Here is a 15,564-nt window from a genome sequence, read left to right on the forward strand (position 1 = left end):
ACGCGTGGGGCAGGGGGTCCCTCTCTCTGTGCTACCCCCGACCCTGGCTGAACGGGCCACCCCGTGCAGGGGCACTGCACCCCCGAGGAACCCCCCAGCACCCCGGCTCCACACTAAGGCCGTTCCTCGCCTGGGGTGCAGGGGGGGGACGCGCCCCCGGGCGGGGGGGGCAGGTGGGGCCGGGGCACCGGCTGCCTCCCGCTTTTTGGCAGCGGCAGGCAGCGAGCGGGTGGCGTGGCCGGCTCTGGGGGGCAGCTTTGGCCCCAGGGGTAAGGCGGCCACTCTCGCCTGCCCAGCTGGAGGGGGTCCCCCCAGTGTCTACAGTTTGGTTTGTCATTGGCCCCACACTTTTGGGGTGCCCGCACCGCCCTCCTGCCCCCATTGCCACCCTCCCGTGCCCGTGGCCCCGGCCTCAGCATCTTTGGTGGGGCAGGGTGCGGCCACATCCCCATCACCGCTTTGGGGCGCAGGGGGCGCCCGTGCCCCCATGTCTGTCTCTGTTAGGGGCAGGAGGTGCACGTCTCCCCATCCCCATTTAGAGGTCAGGGGGTGCCCGTGTCCCCAAATCCATCGGGGGACAGGGAGTGCCCATGCCCTCGTCTCTCCCCTCCTTAGGGGGTGCTTATGCCCCCCTCTCCATCCCCACTAGGTGCAAGGAGGTGCCAGTGTCCCCATCCCCATTTCGGGGCCTGGGGGGGTGCCCGTGCCGCCACCCCCGTCCCCACCAGGGGCAGGGCCGCCTCCGTGCCCGCAGCCCCGCCGTGCTGCGCTCCCCCCGGTCTCCCCCGGCCCTGAGGGTGCCGGGGGGCTCGGACAATGCCGCCTCAGTGGCACATCAAAGGCGCGGCGCTGCCCGCGGCTGGCACGGCGACAGGCCCGCCGCAGATGAAAGCCCCGGCCCCGCCGGGCTCCCACCTCGGCCGCGGGGACGCCGCGGGGGCTCGCTGCGCCTCCGCCCCACGGGGGACGGCGGGGACACGCGGGGGTGTGTGTGTGTGTGTGCAGCGCCGTTCCCGCGCTCCGCCCCGGTGTCCCCGCACGGATACCCCCCCACTCGTGTCACGGGCTTGCGCCGTGGGGGGGTCAACCGCTCGGTGGACCGGACCGCGGGTGCCCAAGGCCGGCGTGGGGTTCGCCCCCGGCCCCGCCGTGCCCCCCCCGCCCCCCTCGGCCCCGGTGCCGGTGCCAACCCCATTAACCTAATTGGAGAGGCGCTCGGCCGCCCCGGGCGGCGGCGGCGGCGGCGGCAGTGGGACCCCGGGGCCCGGGCAGATCCCAGCCCCGGCGGCGGGAGGGAGGGAGGGGGGAGGGAGGCCCCGATTGTCCGGTAATTGGCGCGGGCAGCCGAGCCCGGCCGGCACCGGAGGGGGGGCGCGGGGAGCGGGCACCGGGGGGGCGGGCAGTGCCGGGGTCCCTGGGGGTCGGTATCGGGGTGCTGGCCGCGGGGTGACTCGGGCCGTTGGGGGGGGTCGGGGCAGGGGGCGTGTGGCGATGCAGGGGCGCGGGGGCCGGTTTTGGGGTGCCGGGAGGAGTGGGGGTGCCGGGGGTGGGCGGTGAGTGCCGGGTACCGGGAGTGGGGAGACCCCGGGAGGGCCGGGGGGATTCGGGGTGTGGGGCGGCGGGGGGGCCCACTCTGGGGGTACATTTGGGGCCGGGGGCCGGGATGAGGGTGGGGTACGGGCTGTGGGCGGGGTCAACAGAGGGGCGGGGCTAGCCGGCAGGCTGGGGCGGGGCCTATATGGTCGGGACGGGGCGTGGCCTACCCGGCGGGGCGGGTCAGGAGGCGTGGCCTATCCGGCGGGGCGTGGGCGTGGTCAGCTGGGAGGGGCGGGGCCCGGCGGGTCGGGCCCGGGTCGGCGGGCGGGGCCGCCGGGGGCCGGGGCCGGGGCCGGGACCGGGACCGGGCGGGTTTCGGGGCCGGCGGGGGCCGGGGTCGTGCCGGGCCATGGCGAGCTCGGAGCGGAGCGCGCTGCTCACGTACCGCCTGTGCGGCGGCTCGGGCGAGGAGGAGCGGGGCCGGGAGCGCGCCCGCGGCCGGGCCGCCGCCGCCGCCGCCCCCCGCAAGCTGCCCACCTTCCTGGGCGTCGTGGTGCCCACGCTGCTCTCCATGTTCAGCGTTGTCCTCTTCCTGCGCCTCGGTGAGTGCCGCCGCCCCCCCGGACCCCCCCGCCCCCCCCCTCCCGGCCGCCCTCCGGGGCCCCCCGAGACTCGCCAGCCCTGCCCGGCACCCCCAGCCCGGGCCCCGTGTCCTCCCGGGGCCCCAGCCCCTCCCGAGCCCCCCCACATCCGAAACGCCCGAGCCCGGACCCCCCGTGCTCCCCCCGAGCCCCCCAGTCCGGACCCCCAGTGTCCTGCTTTTGCCCTTCCAGTGCTCCCCCCAGCCTCCCAGTCTGACGTCCCAGTGCTCCCCCCTGAGCTCCCCCAGTCTGGGTCCCCAGTGTCCTCCCAGTGCCCTCTCCGGAGCCTCCCTCTTTGGAGTCCAGTGCTCCCCTCCAGTGCTCACGCCAGTGCCCCAGTCTGGGGCCCCAGTGCCCTCCCAGTACCCTCTCCCGAGCCCCCCAGTCTGGAGTCTCAGTGCCCTTTCAGTGCCCCCTCTGCTCTCGCCCAGGCTGGAGTCCCAGTGCTGAGTGTCCCCTCCTGACCCCTCCAGCCTGGGGCCCAGGGCTCCTGCTGTACCCGCAGGATGGGACCCCAGTTAGGGACCTCGGTGCCCCCAGTAAGGGACCCCAGTGTGAAGCCCTAGTGTCCCTGGGGCAGGACCCCCGTGCCTTCCCTAAGCGGGATCCCAGTGCTGGGACCCCGCTGCTCCCCAGGCATCCCCCAGGGCCGGGCTCCAGCACCCCCAGTACAGCAGCCCCATTCTCTTCCAGTTGCCACATGGTGTCCCCAGGGCAGGACCCCCCCCCCCCCAGTGTCCCCCATCAGGCACCCAGCTGCCCCCCTGCTCTGTGCTGTTTGGAGGGCACAGATTGGGTCCCAGGCTGCTCCCAGTTTGGGTTATGAGTCTGTTACTGAGTGACCTGGGAGAATTAGGTGGGCAGGCTGGGCATGGAGCAGGGGAGGTGGAAGCCCTTTGGGGGGCCCTGGCAGGGGGAGATGCCCCAGCCTGGCCCCGGGGCAGGCAGAGGCCCAGGAGAGGCAGCGTCTGCCCTGGTCTGGGAACTGGGAAGGCTTTTCCTCTTTCACTTTCCACCCGGGGCGGGAGTTGGCTGCGTGCCCGGGGGGGCCAGTAGGCCCTGTGGGGGACCTTGAGCCCCTTCCCCTGCCTGGGGGACCCCCCGAGCTGTGGGCACAGCTCTCCCCTGCCATCACTCACCCCCATCCCACCCCCCTGTTTGGGGTCCTCGCACAGGCTCTGACCCCCCCAACCCCTACCCTGTAGCGGGCACCAGGGTCCCCCCTCCTGCCGCGGTCCCCCCGCCCGGGGGTGCGTTACCCCAGGGGGCCGTGGGGCTGGAAGGGAAGTGTGGGGCGGAGGAGGAGGGGAGCTGCCGGGAAGAGGAACTGTCCCACCGTGGGAGGCCGTGGCTCCCCCCGGCAGCCCCCCGCTTCCCCCACGCCTCAAGCATCCCCCGGATCTCCAGGGCGAGCAGCCCCTCCTGCTTACCCCCAGGCTGCTTTTGGGGCATCCCTTTATTTCCCCCACCCCCCTCAACCCCCCCGCTTTTGGCACTTGGGCACCCTCCAGCCTTCCAGGGATGGCAGGGGGTGCCCCCAAACCCAGCCTGTCCCCCCAAGGGCTCCTTGCGATGCCCGTGCCCCGGCCGTGGCCCCGGCACCCCCCTCGCTGCCCGCGGGCATGGCTGCGGCCTGGCTTGCGGCTGAGATAGGGCATCTCCCTGCAGCCGAGGGCAGCCCCTTCCTGCCCGCGGTGCCGCCGGCCGCGTTCGCCTCCTGTCACCCCAGGCAGGGCTGCGGGGGGCTCTGGGTGCCCTGTCCCCAGGGAGGGGAGCTGGGGAGGGTGTCCCGGCTGGCAGGGAAGCCCTGGGGCTGCTTTTGCTTCCTGCTTTGCAGAGGGGAAGCGAGGCTGCAACGCGAACCCCGCGGGGAGCCCGTCAGCTCCTGGCGCCCGAGCTGGGGTGCAAGGGGCACCCTGCACGCTCAGGGTGGCAGCAGGGCACGGGGGTCCCGGCACCCCCCCGCAGTGCCCCGGGGCTGGGTGGGCAGCAGAGCCCCTGCCCTGTTTGTTTGCTTTTTGGGTGTGCTCCTCTGAGCTGTGGTGTCCAGGGTGTGCCCAGGCCTGATCCTGGCACGGCAGGAAGATGGAGATGCCCTGAGGTGGGGGACACCGGCTGGGCTGGCCCCCAGTGCTGCTGCACGTGGGGGGTGGCAGCACCCCGGGGTGGGGACATCCCCACCCTGGCAGGGAAGGAGGTGGCATGTCTGGGGGGAGCTGTGGGCAGGGGGATGGGAGCAGCCCATGTGCCTCGGTGAGGATGAGGTCTGGGGGGGGTTGGCTGTGCCCAAGGACCCTGTCTGGGGGGTGGTCCATGCCCAGCTAATGGGCACGCTGGCCTCTCCCCCATCCTGGCAGGGTTCGTGGTGGGCCATGCCGGCTTGTACCAAGCCCTGGCCATGTTCGCGGTGGCATACTTCATCATCGGCATGACAGTGCTGTCCGTGTGTGCCATCGCTACCAACGGGGCGCTGGATGCCGGAGGAGCCTACTGTATCCTTTGCTGTGGGTGCTGCTGGGGCAGGGCATGTGGGCCAAAATTGCGTGACTACCCAGCAGCACTGGGGTGCCGCACCGGGGCTTTGATCCCCCTGGCCTGGTTGGGGGGGGTGGGGGCACCCGATGGTGGTTTGGGCTGCTGGCATCTTCCCTTGACTTGAGCAAGATATGATCAGCCGTGCCCTGGGCCCGGAGTTTGGGGGCAGCATCGGGATCATGTTTTTCCTGGCCAACGTGTGCGGCAGTGCCCTCTATGTGCTGGGGCTGGTGGAGGCAGTGGTGGACAGCTTTGGGATCCCGCCTGGTGAGTACCCCCATATGTGGTGGCAAGGGTGTCCCTTACCCAAGTAGCCCTAGCGTCCTGCCGAGCCTGCCAAGCACCATGCCTGGCATAGCCAGCATGGCTCACCCAGCCCTCTGGCCAGTGAGTTGGTGCCGGTCATGCCTGGCACAACGCCGGTGGCTCTCAGCTCCTGGTGATGCCCCCTCCGAGCGCTGCTGATCCTGCCTTGTCTCTGCCCAGGGCAAAAAGTGGGCACAGGCGTCCACGTCCTGCCCCAGAGCTACTGGTATGAGCTGCTCTACGGCACCGTGCTGCTGGCCCTCTGCCTCCTCGTGTGCCTCGTGGGTGCCTCCATCTATGCCAAGGCCACCTTCCTCATCTTCCTCATCGTCGCAGCTGTTCTGGGCACCATCCTCATCAGCTTCTTTGCCACGCAGCCCATTGGGGTGCCCATCCGCCTGCCCCACTTCAACGGCTCCGAGACTGAGAACGGCTCCTTCACCGGCTTCTCACTTGCCACCCTGCGAGACAACCTGGGTGGTGAGGAGCAGCTATCCCCACCCTGCCCACTGTGGCCCCTGCGACCTGGGGAGGGGTGACACTGGCACCTCCACATTGGCAGGGGCTCACCGGAGGGTGGGGGGAGCTTGCAGACACAGAACAGGTGCCATGGGGTGGTTTCTCCCGTGGTCTGCGTATGGGGACATCAAGGAGAGGGTATATGGTGGGGCTACGCTGCCTCAGACGGCCCGTCACAACCTGTGCCTGTGTGTCCTGCAGGCGGGTATGGGGTGGACTACACCACCGGACAGATGATGAGCTTCAGCTCCGTCTTCGCGGTGATGTTCAATGGCTGCACCGGCATCATGGCAGGCTCCAACATGTCAGGTATGGGCAGGGAGTGCTGGGCTGGGTGGCACCGGGAGCGGGAGCCAAGGTTGGAGGAGAGCAGGGGGGTGCTGTGCCTGTGGGCACTAATGCTGCCTGCTCTTGCCCACAGGGGACCTGAAGCGCCCGAGCTACTCCATTCCACGGGGCACCATCTCCGCCGTGCTCTTCACCTACCTCGTCTACAACCTGCTGGCTTTCCTCATGTGTGCCACGTGCAACAGGTACAGCCACCCGTCCCCTTGCTGGGGCCATCATGCCAGGGTGTGCCCGGTGCCAGGGCATGCTGGCACGAGCCGAGGCAGGTGCCAGCATGTGTGTGTCCCTCTCCAGGACCCTCCTGCAGAAAGACTACGGCTTCCTGCGTGACATCAGTATCTTCCCACCCCTGGTCACGGTGGGCATCTATGCTGCCACCCTCTCTGCGGCCATGAGCAACCTCATCGGAGCGTCCCGCATCCTCTATGCCCTGGCCCGGGATGATCTCTTTGGTGAGTGCCTGGAGCTCGCCAGCACCTGCCAGACTCCACCCGGGTGCTTGTCCCTGCCAGGGACCAGCCCTGTCACCAGGGAATCCTCTTGCTGTGTGGGGTGATGTTTTATGGGTTGGCGTGTGCCTACTTGGGTCACCTGCATGCCCTGGCGCTTGCCTGCACCTCAGCGCTCGGGGTGGGGACAGGACTCCTGGCTGGTGGCTGAGCCTGTTGGTGCCCACCCGGGTGCCCCAGCCCAACCTCCCTGCTCTGCCCGCAGGCCGGGCGCTGGCGCTGGCCAAGAAGACATCTGCAAGTGGGAACCCTGTGATGGCGGTGATCCTCTCCTGGCTGGTGGTACAGGTGAGTTTGCCCGTGATGCTCCTTTCCCAGTCCCGCTGGGTGAAGGTGGGTTGGTGCCTGGGCTGGGCATCATGGAGCCTGGAACATCCCCCTGCTCTGGGTATCCCCCTGCCCCGGGTGTCCAGCTGCAGCTGTACCCTTCCCTCCCTGAGCCCATAAATTAAGGATAAATCACAGCAAGGGGCACTGCCCATACCCTTTCCCGTGCATTGACCCTGTGCCCCCCTGCCCGTGCTCTCTGCAGCTGGTGCTCTTCTCCGGGAAACTCAACACCATCGCGGGGGTTGTGACCACCTTCTTCCTCCTGGTTTATGCCACTGTCAACCTGGCCTGCCTGGCACTGGAGTGGGCATCGGCCCCCAACTTCAGGTACCTGCTGGCACGGGGGAGGGAGGCTGCGCTCAGATGCTGGGCAGGTAGCTGTCTGTGCATCTGTCTGTCTGCGGTTCCCTTGCCATCCCTGTGCCTGCTGCCCCTCCGAAGGGCAGAGATGCTGAGCACCCCTCTCCTTGTCATTAAGGGTGGAAAAGATACCCCAATGCCTCGGGAGGGAGAAGGGGCCAGGGCCTGGCGTGGCACGGTCTTGGCACAGTCCCCACGCCCTGGCACCACTTTGCTGAGTGGGTACAGATAAATCCAGTGCCACCGGGTACCACCCGCCCCCTCCCCTTAGGCTTTCCGGAGGTAATTTATAGCCTGTGCCCGTCCGGCATCCCCCAGGCAGCTTGCCAAATGGTGATGGAGCCCACTTTCCATTAGCGCTAATTAAACTAACGGGGAAGGGGGAGGGAGGGGGATCCTGGGTGGGGGGAGGAGATGATCTTCCAGGAAGGAGGAGTGTGCGTGGCAGGCAGCCCCAGCCTGGGGCGAGGGGTGTGGGGTACCCTGGCACCGGCCTGGCCTGGCAGGGCTGCCAAATCTGGGGGGGCACGGCGGGGTGGCTGGGGGGAGCCTTATCTCCCTCCTGGGTGATGCCTGCCGCCCTTGGTGCAGGGTGCTGTGTTTCTGAAGCAGGGAGGGTCCCCCAGATGGGAGCAGGGCTGGGTGGCACTGGCTGGGGGTCTCCCAGAACACCCCATTCCCAAGGGAGAGCTGGTGTCTGTGCCCGGCTGGGGCTTGACCCTGCCGCTAGCTGCTCCCTTGGCCAGGCATGGATGGGGCAGGATTGGTGCCTGGGTTGGGAGGCTGCTGGGGTGGGTGGCAGCAGTCCCCTCACCCACCCCACATCTGGTGCCCCCCCCCCCGCCCCCTGAGGTCTCCATCAAGCGCAGCGGAAAAGGATTTTAATTACCTTTCAGGAAAAACAACAATTAGAGAAAATAACAGCTTCTTGCCTCCCCGCCTCCGCCTCCCTGCACCAGGCTGAGCGGGCGCCACGGCTGCTGGTGCTGCCCGACGCTACCTGGCCCCCCAGTCGTGCCAGGGCAGTGCCAGCCCCATAACCATCATCACCCCTGTTTGCCAGGGGCTGGCAGCAATGGGCTGCCTGGTGCCCTGGGAGGAACCATCTCCCCTCTGCGCCCTCTCCTGCAGGTATCTGGGGTGCCAGACATGCCCTGGGCTGGCACAGTGGGGTTTGCTGGGGGTGGCTGGTTGGCACCTTGGCACAGCCCCCCTTGCTGTGCCCACCTTGCAGCTGGCACAAGGGCCACGCAGTAGCAGGTGTCCCCTTCTCCCTGCTCCAGGCCCACCTTTCGGTACTTCACCTGGCACACGTGCCTGCTGGGCATCGCGGGCTGCTGCGTCATGATGTTCCTCATCAGCCCTGTGTCGGCCTCCGCAAGCCTGGGCTTCCTCCTCCTCCTCCTCCTTGCACTCCACTACCTCTCACCCAGCAGCACCTGGGGCTACATCAGCCAGGCCCTCATCTTCCACCAGGTGAGCCCAGTCCTCCTCCGCTGTCCCCTCATGGGGTTGAGAGCTGGTGTCCCCAAGATGGTGTCCCTATGATAGCTCCATCCCAGGCAGCGTGTCCTCAGGCTGGCATCCCCATGGGTGGTTTGCTGAAGGAAGGAGGGTTCCTCACCTGCTGCCCTCCCTTCTTCTCTCCAGGTGCGGAAGTACTTGCTGATGTTGGACGTGCGGAAGGACCACGTCAAGTTCTGGCGCCCGCAGATGCTGCTGATGGTGCAGAACCCACGGGGCAGCACCCGCCTCATCGACTTTGTCAACGACCTCAAGAAGAGCGGCCTCTACGTCCTGGGCCATGTCGAGCTGCAGGACTTGGGTGAGGGTCTGCCCTGTCCCTGGTGCTGGTGGCCTCTGCCCCTTGCTGCAGTGCTGCGGGGCTCCCAGAAGCCATGGAGTGTCACCACTACCAGCTCCTCACTGGGTAGAGCGGGCATAGCTGTGGAGTGTCAGTGCTTTGGGCACATGTGTGGCACAGTGTGGGGGTCATAAGTGGCCTGTGTCTCTCCCACACCTCCTGTGCACATGTGTGCTTGCATGTTCTGTGTGCTTGCATGTTCTGCATGCTTGCACATGCATGTGTTCAAGTGTTCATCCCTAGACGTGCAAATGGGGCTCCTGCACGTGTCGGCACTGCTGTGCACACGTGGCACATGCCACCCAGGCTCCTCTGGGCCCCCATGCAGCACAGTCCCATTGCACGGGTCAGTGCCTATGCACACCCAGCACACGTGTGGGCACACACTCAGCACAGCCTTGCACATGCGTGTGCCTGTGTCCATCCTCACCTCACACCTGCCGCTGTGTGTCCACGTGCTTCAGGCATGTTTGCACCCTGGTGCGTGTTGGTTTGCACACACGTGCTCCCTGGAAGACGCCGTGGCTGTCCCCATCCCCGCCCTAGCAGATGCACGGGCTCTGCTTCCCCCCACCGTTGCCGTGGTGACTAATGGCCTGAAATTGGGGAGGGGGGATGGGGCTGCCTGGGTATTTTTTATATATTTATGTACAATTTCATATCTCTGGCTGGAAGCACCTGCTTCCACCCTCCCCATCTGGTGGGTGCGGGGGTAGGCACGGGGGTTGGCACTGCTTTTGCAGGGGGGCTGCTGTGGGGACACCAGGGTGAGCCCCTGGTGTGGGGTACCTGACCCCCTGATGCTGTTCTCGCTCCCCACCCAGACACGCTGCCCTCGGACCCGCTGCAGCCCCAGCAGGACTCGTGGCTGAGCTTGGTGGACAAGCTGAACGTCAAGGCCTTCATCAGCCTTACCCTCGCACCCTCAGTGCGGCATGGTGTCCGGCAGCTCCTCTTCACCTCCGGCCTCGGTGAGTGGTGCCTGGGCTGGGCATGGGTGAGGGTCCACCCTGCTGCCCCTGTGGGGTGAGAAGTGCCAAGGGGTTTGGAGGCACCTGGGTGGGCGATGCCAAAGCCAAGCTGGGGCTTGGAGGCATTTGGGGTGAGCAATGCTGAAGCCAAGTTGGGGCTTGGAGGCATCTGTGTCAGCAATGTTGAGGGACTTGAAGACACCTGGATGGGCAACGCCAAGGGGATTGAAAGCATCCAGTGTGGGCAGCGCCAAAGCCAAGTTGGAACTTGGAGAGATGTTGGGTGGGCAATGCCAAAGCCAAGTTGGGTCTTGGAGGCATCTGGGTGCATGATGCTGAGGGGTCTGGAATCACCAGGGTGAGCAATGCCAAAGCCAAGCTTGTTGGCACCTGCAGTGCCAGGAGGGCTGGTAGGGCCCTCCACCTCTGCTCAGCTGGGCCGGTGCGGTCTCTCTGGCAGGTGGGATGCGCCCCAACACCCTGGTGCTGGGCTTCTACGATGATGCGGTGCCACAGGATGGTCTGGCCCGGCACCCTGCCTTCACCAGCGCCCGTGAGGAGGTCCCCCTGGGCTTCCCCCCGCTGCGGGCGCCCAACACCCCCAAGCTGCTGTCGGCCCGGGAGTACGTGGGCATCGTGGCTGACGCCCTGAAGATGCTTCGCAATGTCCTGCTGGCCCGGCAGCTGGAGAGCCTGGACAAGGCCTGGGAGCTGCGGCGGGCCGCCAGCCCCCCACCCTCCATCCACGTCTGGCCCGTCAACCTGCTGCGGCCCGACAGCGCCCGCTACGCCGACACCTGCAGCCTCTTCCTGCTGCAGATGGCCTGCGTCCTCAACATGGCGCGGGCCTGGCGCCGGGCCCGCCTGCGCCTCTTCCTCTGCGTGGAGGCAGGCGCCATGCCCCATGCCCAGGAGGAGAAGCTGCGCCAGCTCCTCAAGGACTTGCGCATCCAGGCCCAGATCCAGCTGGTGCCCTGGGATGCCGTCACCCGCCTGCACTGGCAAACCCAACGGGGACCTCCGGGGGGACCAGCGCCCGCTGGGGCAGAGGAGGAGGAGGAAGGGGCCGTGAACTTCCCAGCCAATGCCACCCAAGTGTCAGATGAGTACGTCTGTGCCGCCAACAAACTCGTCCTGGAGCAGAGCCCCGCGCCGGCCGTACGCTTCCTCTACCTGCCGCGGCCGCCAGCCGACACCAGCCTCTACCTGCTCTACCTGCACCAGCTGGAGCTGCTCACCCGTGGGCTGGGCCCCACCGTGCTGGTGCACGGGGTGAGTGCCGTCACCAGCACCCAGCTGTAGGTCACCCCCCGGTTCCCCCCAGCTCCCTCTGCCCTCCTTCGCCCAGTGCCTTTAGCAGTCCGAGCCCGGGGATGGCCCCAGCCCCGGTGTCCCCACCCCGGCTGGCAGGGAGGGGTTGGAGGCTGGGTGCAGGGGTGTGGGTTGTTTTTTGGGGGGTGTCTCCTGCAGAGGATTAAAGCTGCCCTGGCAGGATCCGGGCACAGCCCTGGCACTGGCCTGGCAGCACGGTGCATTCATGGTGCCTTTTCTTTGGGGTGGCGGTGGGGGATAGCGGGGTCCCAGGGGGGGGCTGAGCACTGGGTTCCACAGTTGGCTGCTGGGAGTCCCTTGGTCGTACCCTGCATCCCCCTTCCCAGTGCTTCCCCCCTCCTGCCGCCCCCAGCCTCTCCTCCGCCGGCTCCTCCGGGCACCCAGCCAGCAGCAGGGATTGATTAAAGGCAGCCTCGACCTTGGTGCCCCGGCTCCCCGCCATCCTCCCTGCCTTTCATTAGGAAAAATTAAATGGGAAGGGGTGGGGGAGGGGAGCCCGGATGCCTGGGTTCCCTGCGTGAGGCTGGGGAGGGGAGCAGCCAGGTGCTGGCCCTAATGGCTGCGGGGTGTAGCACCCCAGATCTTGCTCAGCACCCCCGGTGCTGCTAGGTGAGGGGCACCCAGATGCTTTAATCTCTAGGGCCCCCCGTGTCCCATGGGGTCTGAGCCCCTGGTCCTGCCAGGGAGGGGGAAAATGAGATGGGGGCAGGTGGGGAGGTGGCCTCGCCCAGACACCTGGGTCCTCTGGCCTTGCTCTGGGACCTGTCTCATGTGGCATCGCCACCTCCCCATGATGACCTCCATGGGGGAGCTGGCATTGCCCCCTGCTTATTGATTAGAGGAGGGCAGGAAATTGCCTGGGTGCTGGGTGATAAATCCATCAGGTGCCTGGCAGGCGGGCAGCGTGCCCGGGCGCTGCCTGATGGATCGCTTCCTATTAGCCCCAGCACGGGGGGGCTGCTCCGGGCCAGGCAGGGCTCCAGTGCGGGGGCAAGCGTGGCACTGCTGCCTGCGCCCGCTCTCGCCAAGCCTGGCACTGCCAGCTGGCAGCTCTGCTCTGCTGGACGGACGGAAAAACGCAGGCGGCTGGGTGCTGCTGGGGGAGAAAAATGGGAGGGGGGCCTTGCTCCCCACATTTTGCAGTGGGTTGTGCCCGAATTTGTGCCCAAATCCCCACCCCGGCTGTGGGCAGGGGCCTGGGGTTGGCTTTGCTCCCTGCTGCAGGAGGTGGGTGCCCCGAGGTGGGCACTGTGTGGCCCGTGGGGTTTATTTACAAACAGGCGGAAGCTGGCACAGGGCAGCCGGGCACCAGCGGGACCCGGCGGCCTATAATGTTAATTATCACCACGTAATTAAAAGCCCATAAAAAGCCTCACACTTCATTAAATTAAAGCTTCCCCGCACCATGCCGATGGGCTCCAGCAGAGTTAACCTTGGCCGTGCCAGGCACCAGCTCCACTGCAGCTGGGGACCCGTGGCTGGGGGTGTACGGGACCCGAGGCCGGGGGCGTACAGCCTCCCATGGCATAGTAGGGGGGTGCAGCATTGCATACGCATGGGTACCCCCCAAGCACCACTCATCACCCCTGGGCCACGTGTGCCCAGGCACACACAGGGAGCACACCCGGCTGCATGCACAGTGTCGCACACAGGGGGATGCTGTCCCCGTCGGAGATGCCCACATGGCATTACACGGACACGTGTGCCCATGCCACCCCTGCAGACATGCTGTCACACGCACCGGGACGCAGGCAGGGGGCTAACACAGGCACACATGTGCACACCCAGGTGTGCACGCTGCATGTGCACGGCCGCTGCAAAGGCAGCATCACACGCCGGCACAGCAGCTCTGGCGCACAACACCCACGCAGCACACACCTACACAAACATTTCTTCCTCCCTTCTAACATACAGACGTGCAGACAAACAGACACATAGCCTGTGTATTCTCCAGGCTCCCACCCATCCCTGCCAGTGCCTGGAGAGGTGATGGGCTGTGAGGAGAGCACCCATCTGTGCCTGGCCCCTCTGTGCCTCAGTTTCCCCAAGGGCTGGACTGAGGGGCAGAAAGGTGCATGGGGGACCTCCAAACCCTCCTGATGGCTGGGTGCCCTGGGTCAGGGGTGCTGTAGTGAGGTCTGGGGGGATTACAAAGGCGGGGGGGGCAGCACACAAGGAGGGTCACGTATGCAGGGGGCAGGTATATGCATTAAGGGGGGATATGCATGGACTAGGAGTGTGTGTGTGTGTGCACAGAAGGCAGGTGCTGCGCTGGGGGGTGTATACATGCACAAGGGTGTGTGTGTACATGGACAAGGGGTGTCTATATGTGCACATGCATCAGGGTATATATATACACCCACGCCTAGGTGTGATGTGCTGATGTGCACACAGGGCTCAAGGGGCTGGGTGTGCAAACTGGCACACACGTGTGCCCAGCACCCCGAGTGCTGCTGCTGAGCGGGGCCACAGGCAGGGGCCGGCTGGGGGGCTGCGGGGGGGCAGGCGCCGGCAGGTACCCGTGCCCTGGCCCTGCGGGGTTGGGCAGCCAACGGGGCCTCGGCTATTTCTTGGAAATTTCACAGCATTCATTTCAGTGCAAATAAAAGCTGTCATTGCCGGAGAAATGATACTGATCGGGGTCTGAAAAGACAGCAAATTACCCGCCTGAAAATGCACCACTGGAAAAAAATGCATATTAAACACACAAAAAGGCACTTTGCCATCAGCCTCGCTTCCCCCGCCGCTCCAGAATAACCACACTTTACATAATTCTCCCTCTCCACCTCCGAATTAATTTCGCAGACAGAGGCAGAGGCAACCCTCTGACAATAGCAGAGGGGAGACGTGGTGGTGAGGGGGGGGGGGGGGGAGCAGGGCCGGGGGCTGCTGGGGAGGTGCCTGGTTCCCAGCTGGGGGTGCAGCAGGTAACAGGGTGCTTAGGGTTGGGGGGGACCGAGGGGTTTGAGGGGACTGAGGGTTTTGGGAGGGTTGAATCCAGGGGTGAGGGTTTTGAGTGCTGGGTGGATGCGCCCAGCTGTGGGGTGGAGTGCTCCTGTCCTCTCCCCCTTGGGTGCTGGGGATGGGGTCCCTTGGGGTGGGGTTTGTGGGGTAATGCCCACCCCAGCAGGCATGTCTTGGGCCAAATATTTCCTATGAGGGGCAAACCCTCACCCCCTACCACCAGGGTGAGCCTGCCATGTGCTCACCCCAGAGCCTGGCACCCTCCCTGGAGGCAGGCAGGCCCTGGTGGGGTGCACATACCCAGCGTGGCTGGGACCCCCGTGCACCCCCACGCCCTACTCTCCCACTCGCAGTACCAGGCATGCGGGTGCACCCAAAGGCCATGGTTGGCCATGGCCAAGCGAGGCCGTGCTGCCCACCCAGGTTGACACCCCTAAACTAGCATCCCTCTAAGAAACCCCCCGGGAACCTGCCCCACTGGGCACGAGGGCACCATGCCCAGCACTGCCGAGGGGGAGCAGCGGGTGCAGTGGGGGGTCCAGCGGCAATGGCAGGAGAGTTTGGCTGGCCAGCTGCTCGCCACTAAGGGGCTGGCAGAGAGGAGGGTGGGCGGCGGAGGTTGGCACCGCACTGCTTTGCATTTTCAATGACAGACCCATGCCGGGTGCTCGGGAGAGTGGAAAAATCTTATTTGTCACCTGCTGGTGGTGTGCGGAGGCTCCTGCGCTGCAGCTAATCTTGGGGAAAATGAGGATGCTGGCGGGGTGGCCTGCGGGGCGGGCAGGGTGGAATGGGGCTGGCGAAGTGGGTGCTGCCCCAGGCCCTGCTCAGGGTTGGAGCTGTGGGCAATAGGATGGGCAGGACCCCAGGGTCACACCAGCCTGGTCATGCCTGGGTGTATTGGCAGCACCAGGGCACAGATACTGCCTGCTGGGGGTGCATGGGCTCGGCAGCGCTCGTGGGCATCCTGGAGCAAGTGCCCTGCGCCCCCAGCCCTGTCTGCGAAGGCACGACCTCTTTTCCTTCCATCCCAGCTTCAGGAGCAGCCACTTGCCTCGCAGCGCCAGCTCCGCAGGTTGGCACTGCCCGCGCATCCCCTCGGGGCACTCGGGAGATTTTTGGGGGAAGACAGCACTTGGAAGTGTGCTTGATCCCCCGTATCTACACACAGGTGCCTGTCCCATGCCTGCCATACCCCGGCTTCTCAAGATGCCAATTCCTGTGGGACGCTGCAGCGCTCTGCGGCCGGCTCAGATTTATCCATTATTTTATATCCACACGCCTTTAATTTTTACAGCCCTGTTGGAGCAATACCCAGGGCTGTTAATAACGCCAGCCCTCCCGCCTCC

General features: G+C 66.3%; 1 protein-coding gene across 1 annotated transcript; it reads left to right on the plus strand.

The window, feature by feature from the left end:
- Positions 1 to 1,893: 1,893 nt before the first annotated feature.
- Positions 1,894 to 12,628, plus strand: SLC12A9 (solute carrier family 12 member 9). Its single transcript, XM_087740632.1, has 13 exons — positions 1,894 to 2,138; positions 4,535 to 4,669; positions 4,842 to 4,979; positions 5,199 to 5,498; positions 5,739 to 5,846; positions 5,959 to 6,070; positions 6,180 to 6,337; positions 6,600 to 6,682; positions 6,927 to 7,051; positions 8,368 to 8,560; positions 8,735 to 8,909; positions 9,773 to 9,919; positions 10,380 to 12,628. The coding sequence occupies exons 1-13, from the start codon at positions 1,946 to 1,948 to the stop codon at positions 11,219 to 11,221; spliced, it is 2,709 nt and encodes a 902-aa protein (XP_087596758.1). The 5' UTR covers positions 1,894 to 1,945; the 3' UTR covers positions 11,222 to 12,628.
- Positions 12,629 to 15,564: the final 2,936 nt, after the last annotated feature.

The sequence above is a fragment of the Nipponia nippon genome, unplaced genomic scaffold (assembly GCF_047370975.1).
Source record: "Nipponia nippon isolate SJK-2023a ecotype South Korea unplaced genomic scaffold, ASM4737097v1 scaffold_7, whole genome shotgun sequence".
Classification (NCBI taxonomy): Eukaryota; Metazoa; Chordata; class Aves; order Pelecaniformes; family Threskiornithidae; genus Nipponia; species Nipponia nippon.

Coding starts and splice junctions, on each gene's coding strand:
- SLC12A9 (XM_087740632.1), top strand. CDS start 1,946: ATGGCGAGCTCGGAGCGGAGCGCGCTGCTCACGTACCGCCTGTGCGGC. Junction 2,139..4,534: donor TGTCCTCTTCCTGCGCCTCG/GTGAGTGCCGCC, acceptor CCATCCTGGCAG/GGTTCGTGGTGGGCCATGCC. Junction 8,561..8,734: donor AGGCCCTCATCTTCCACCAG/GTGAGCCCAGTC, acceptor TCTTCTCTCCAG/GTGCGGAAGTACTTGCTGAT.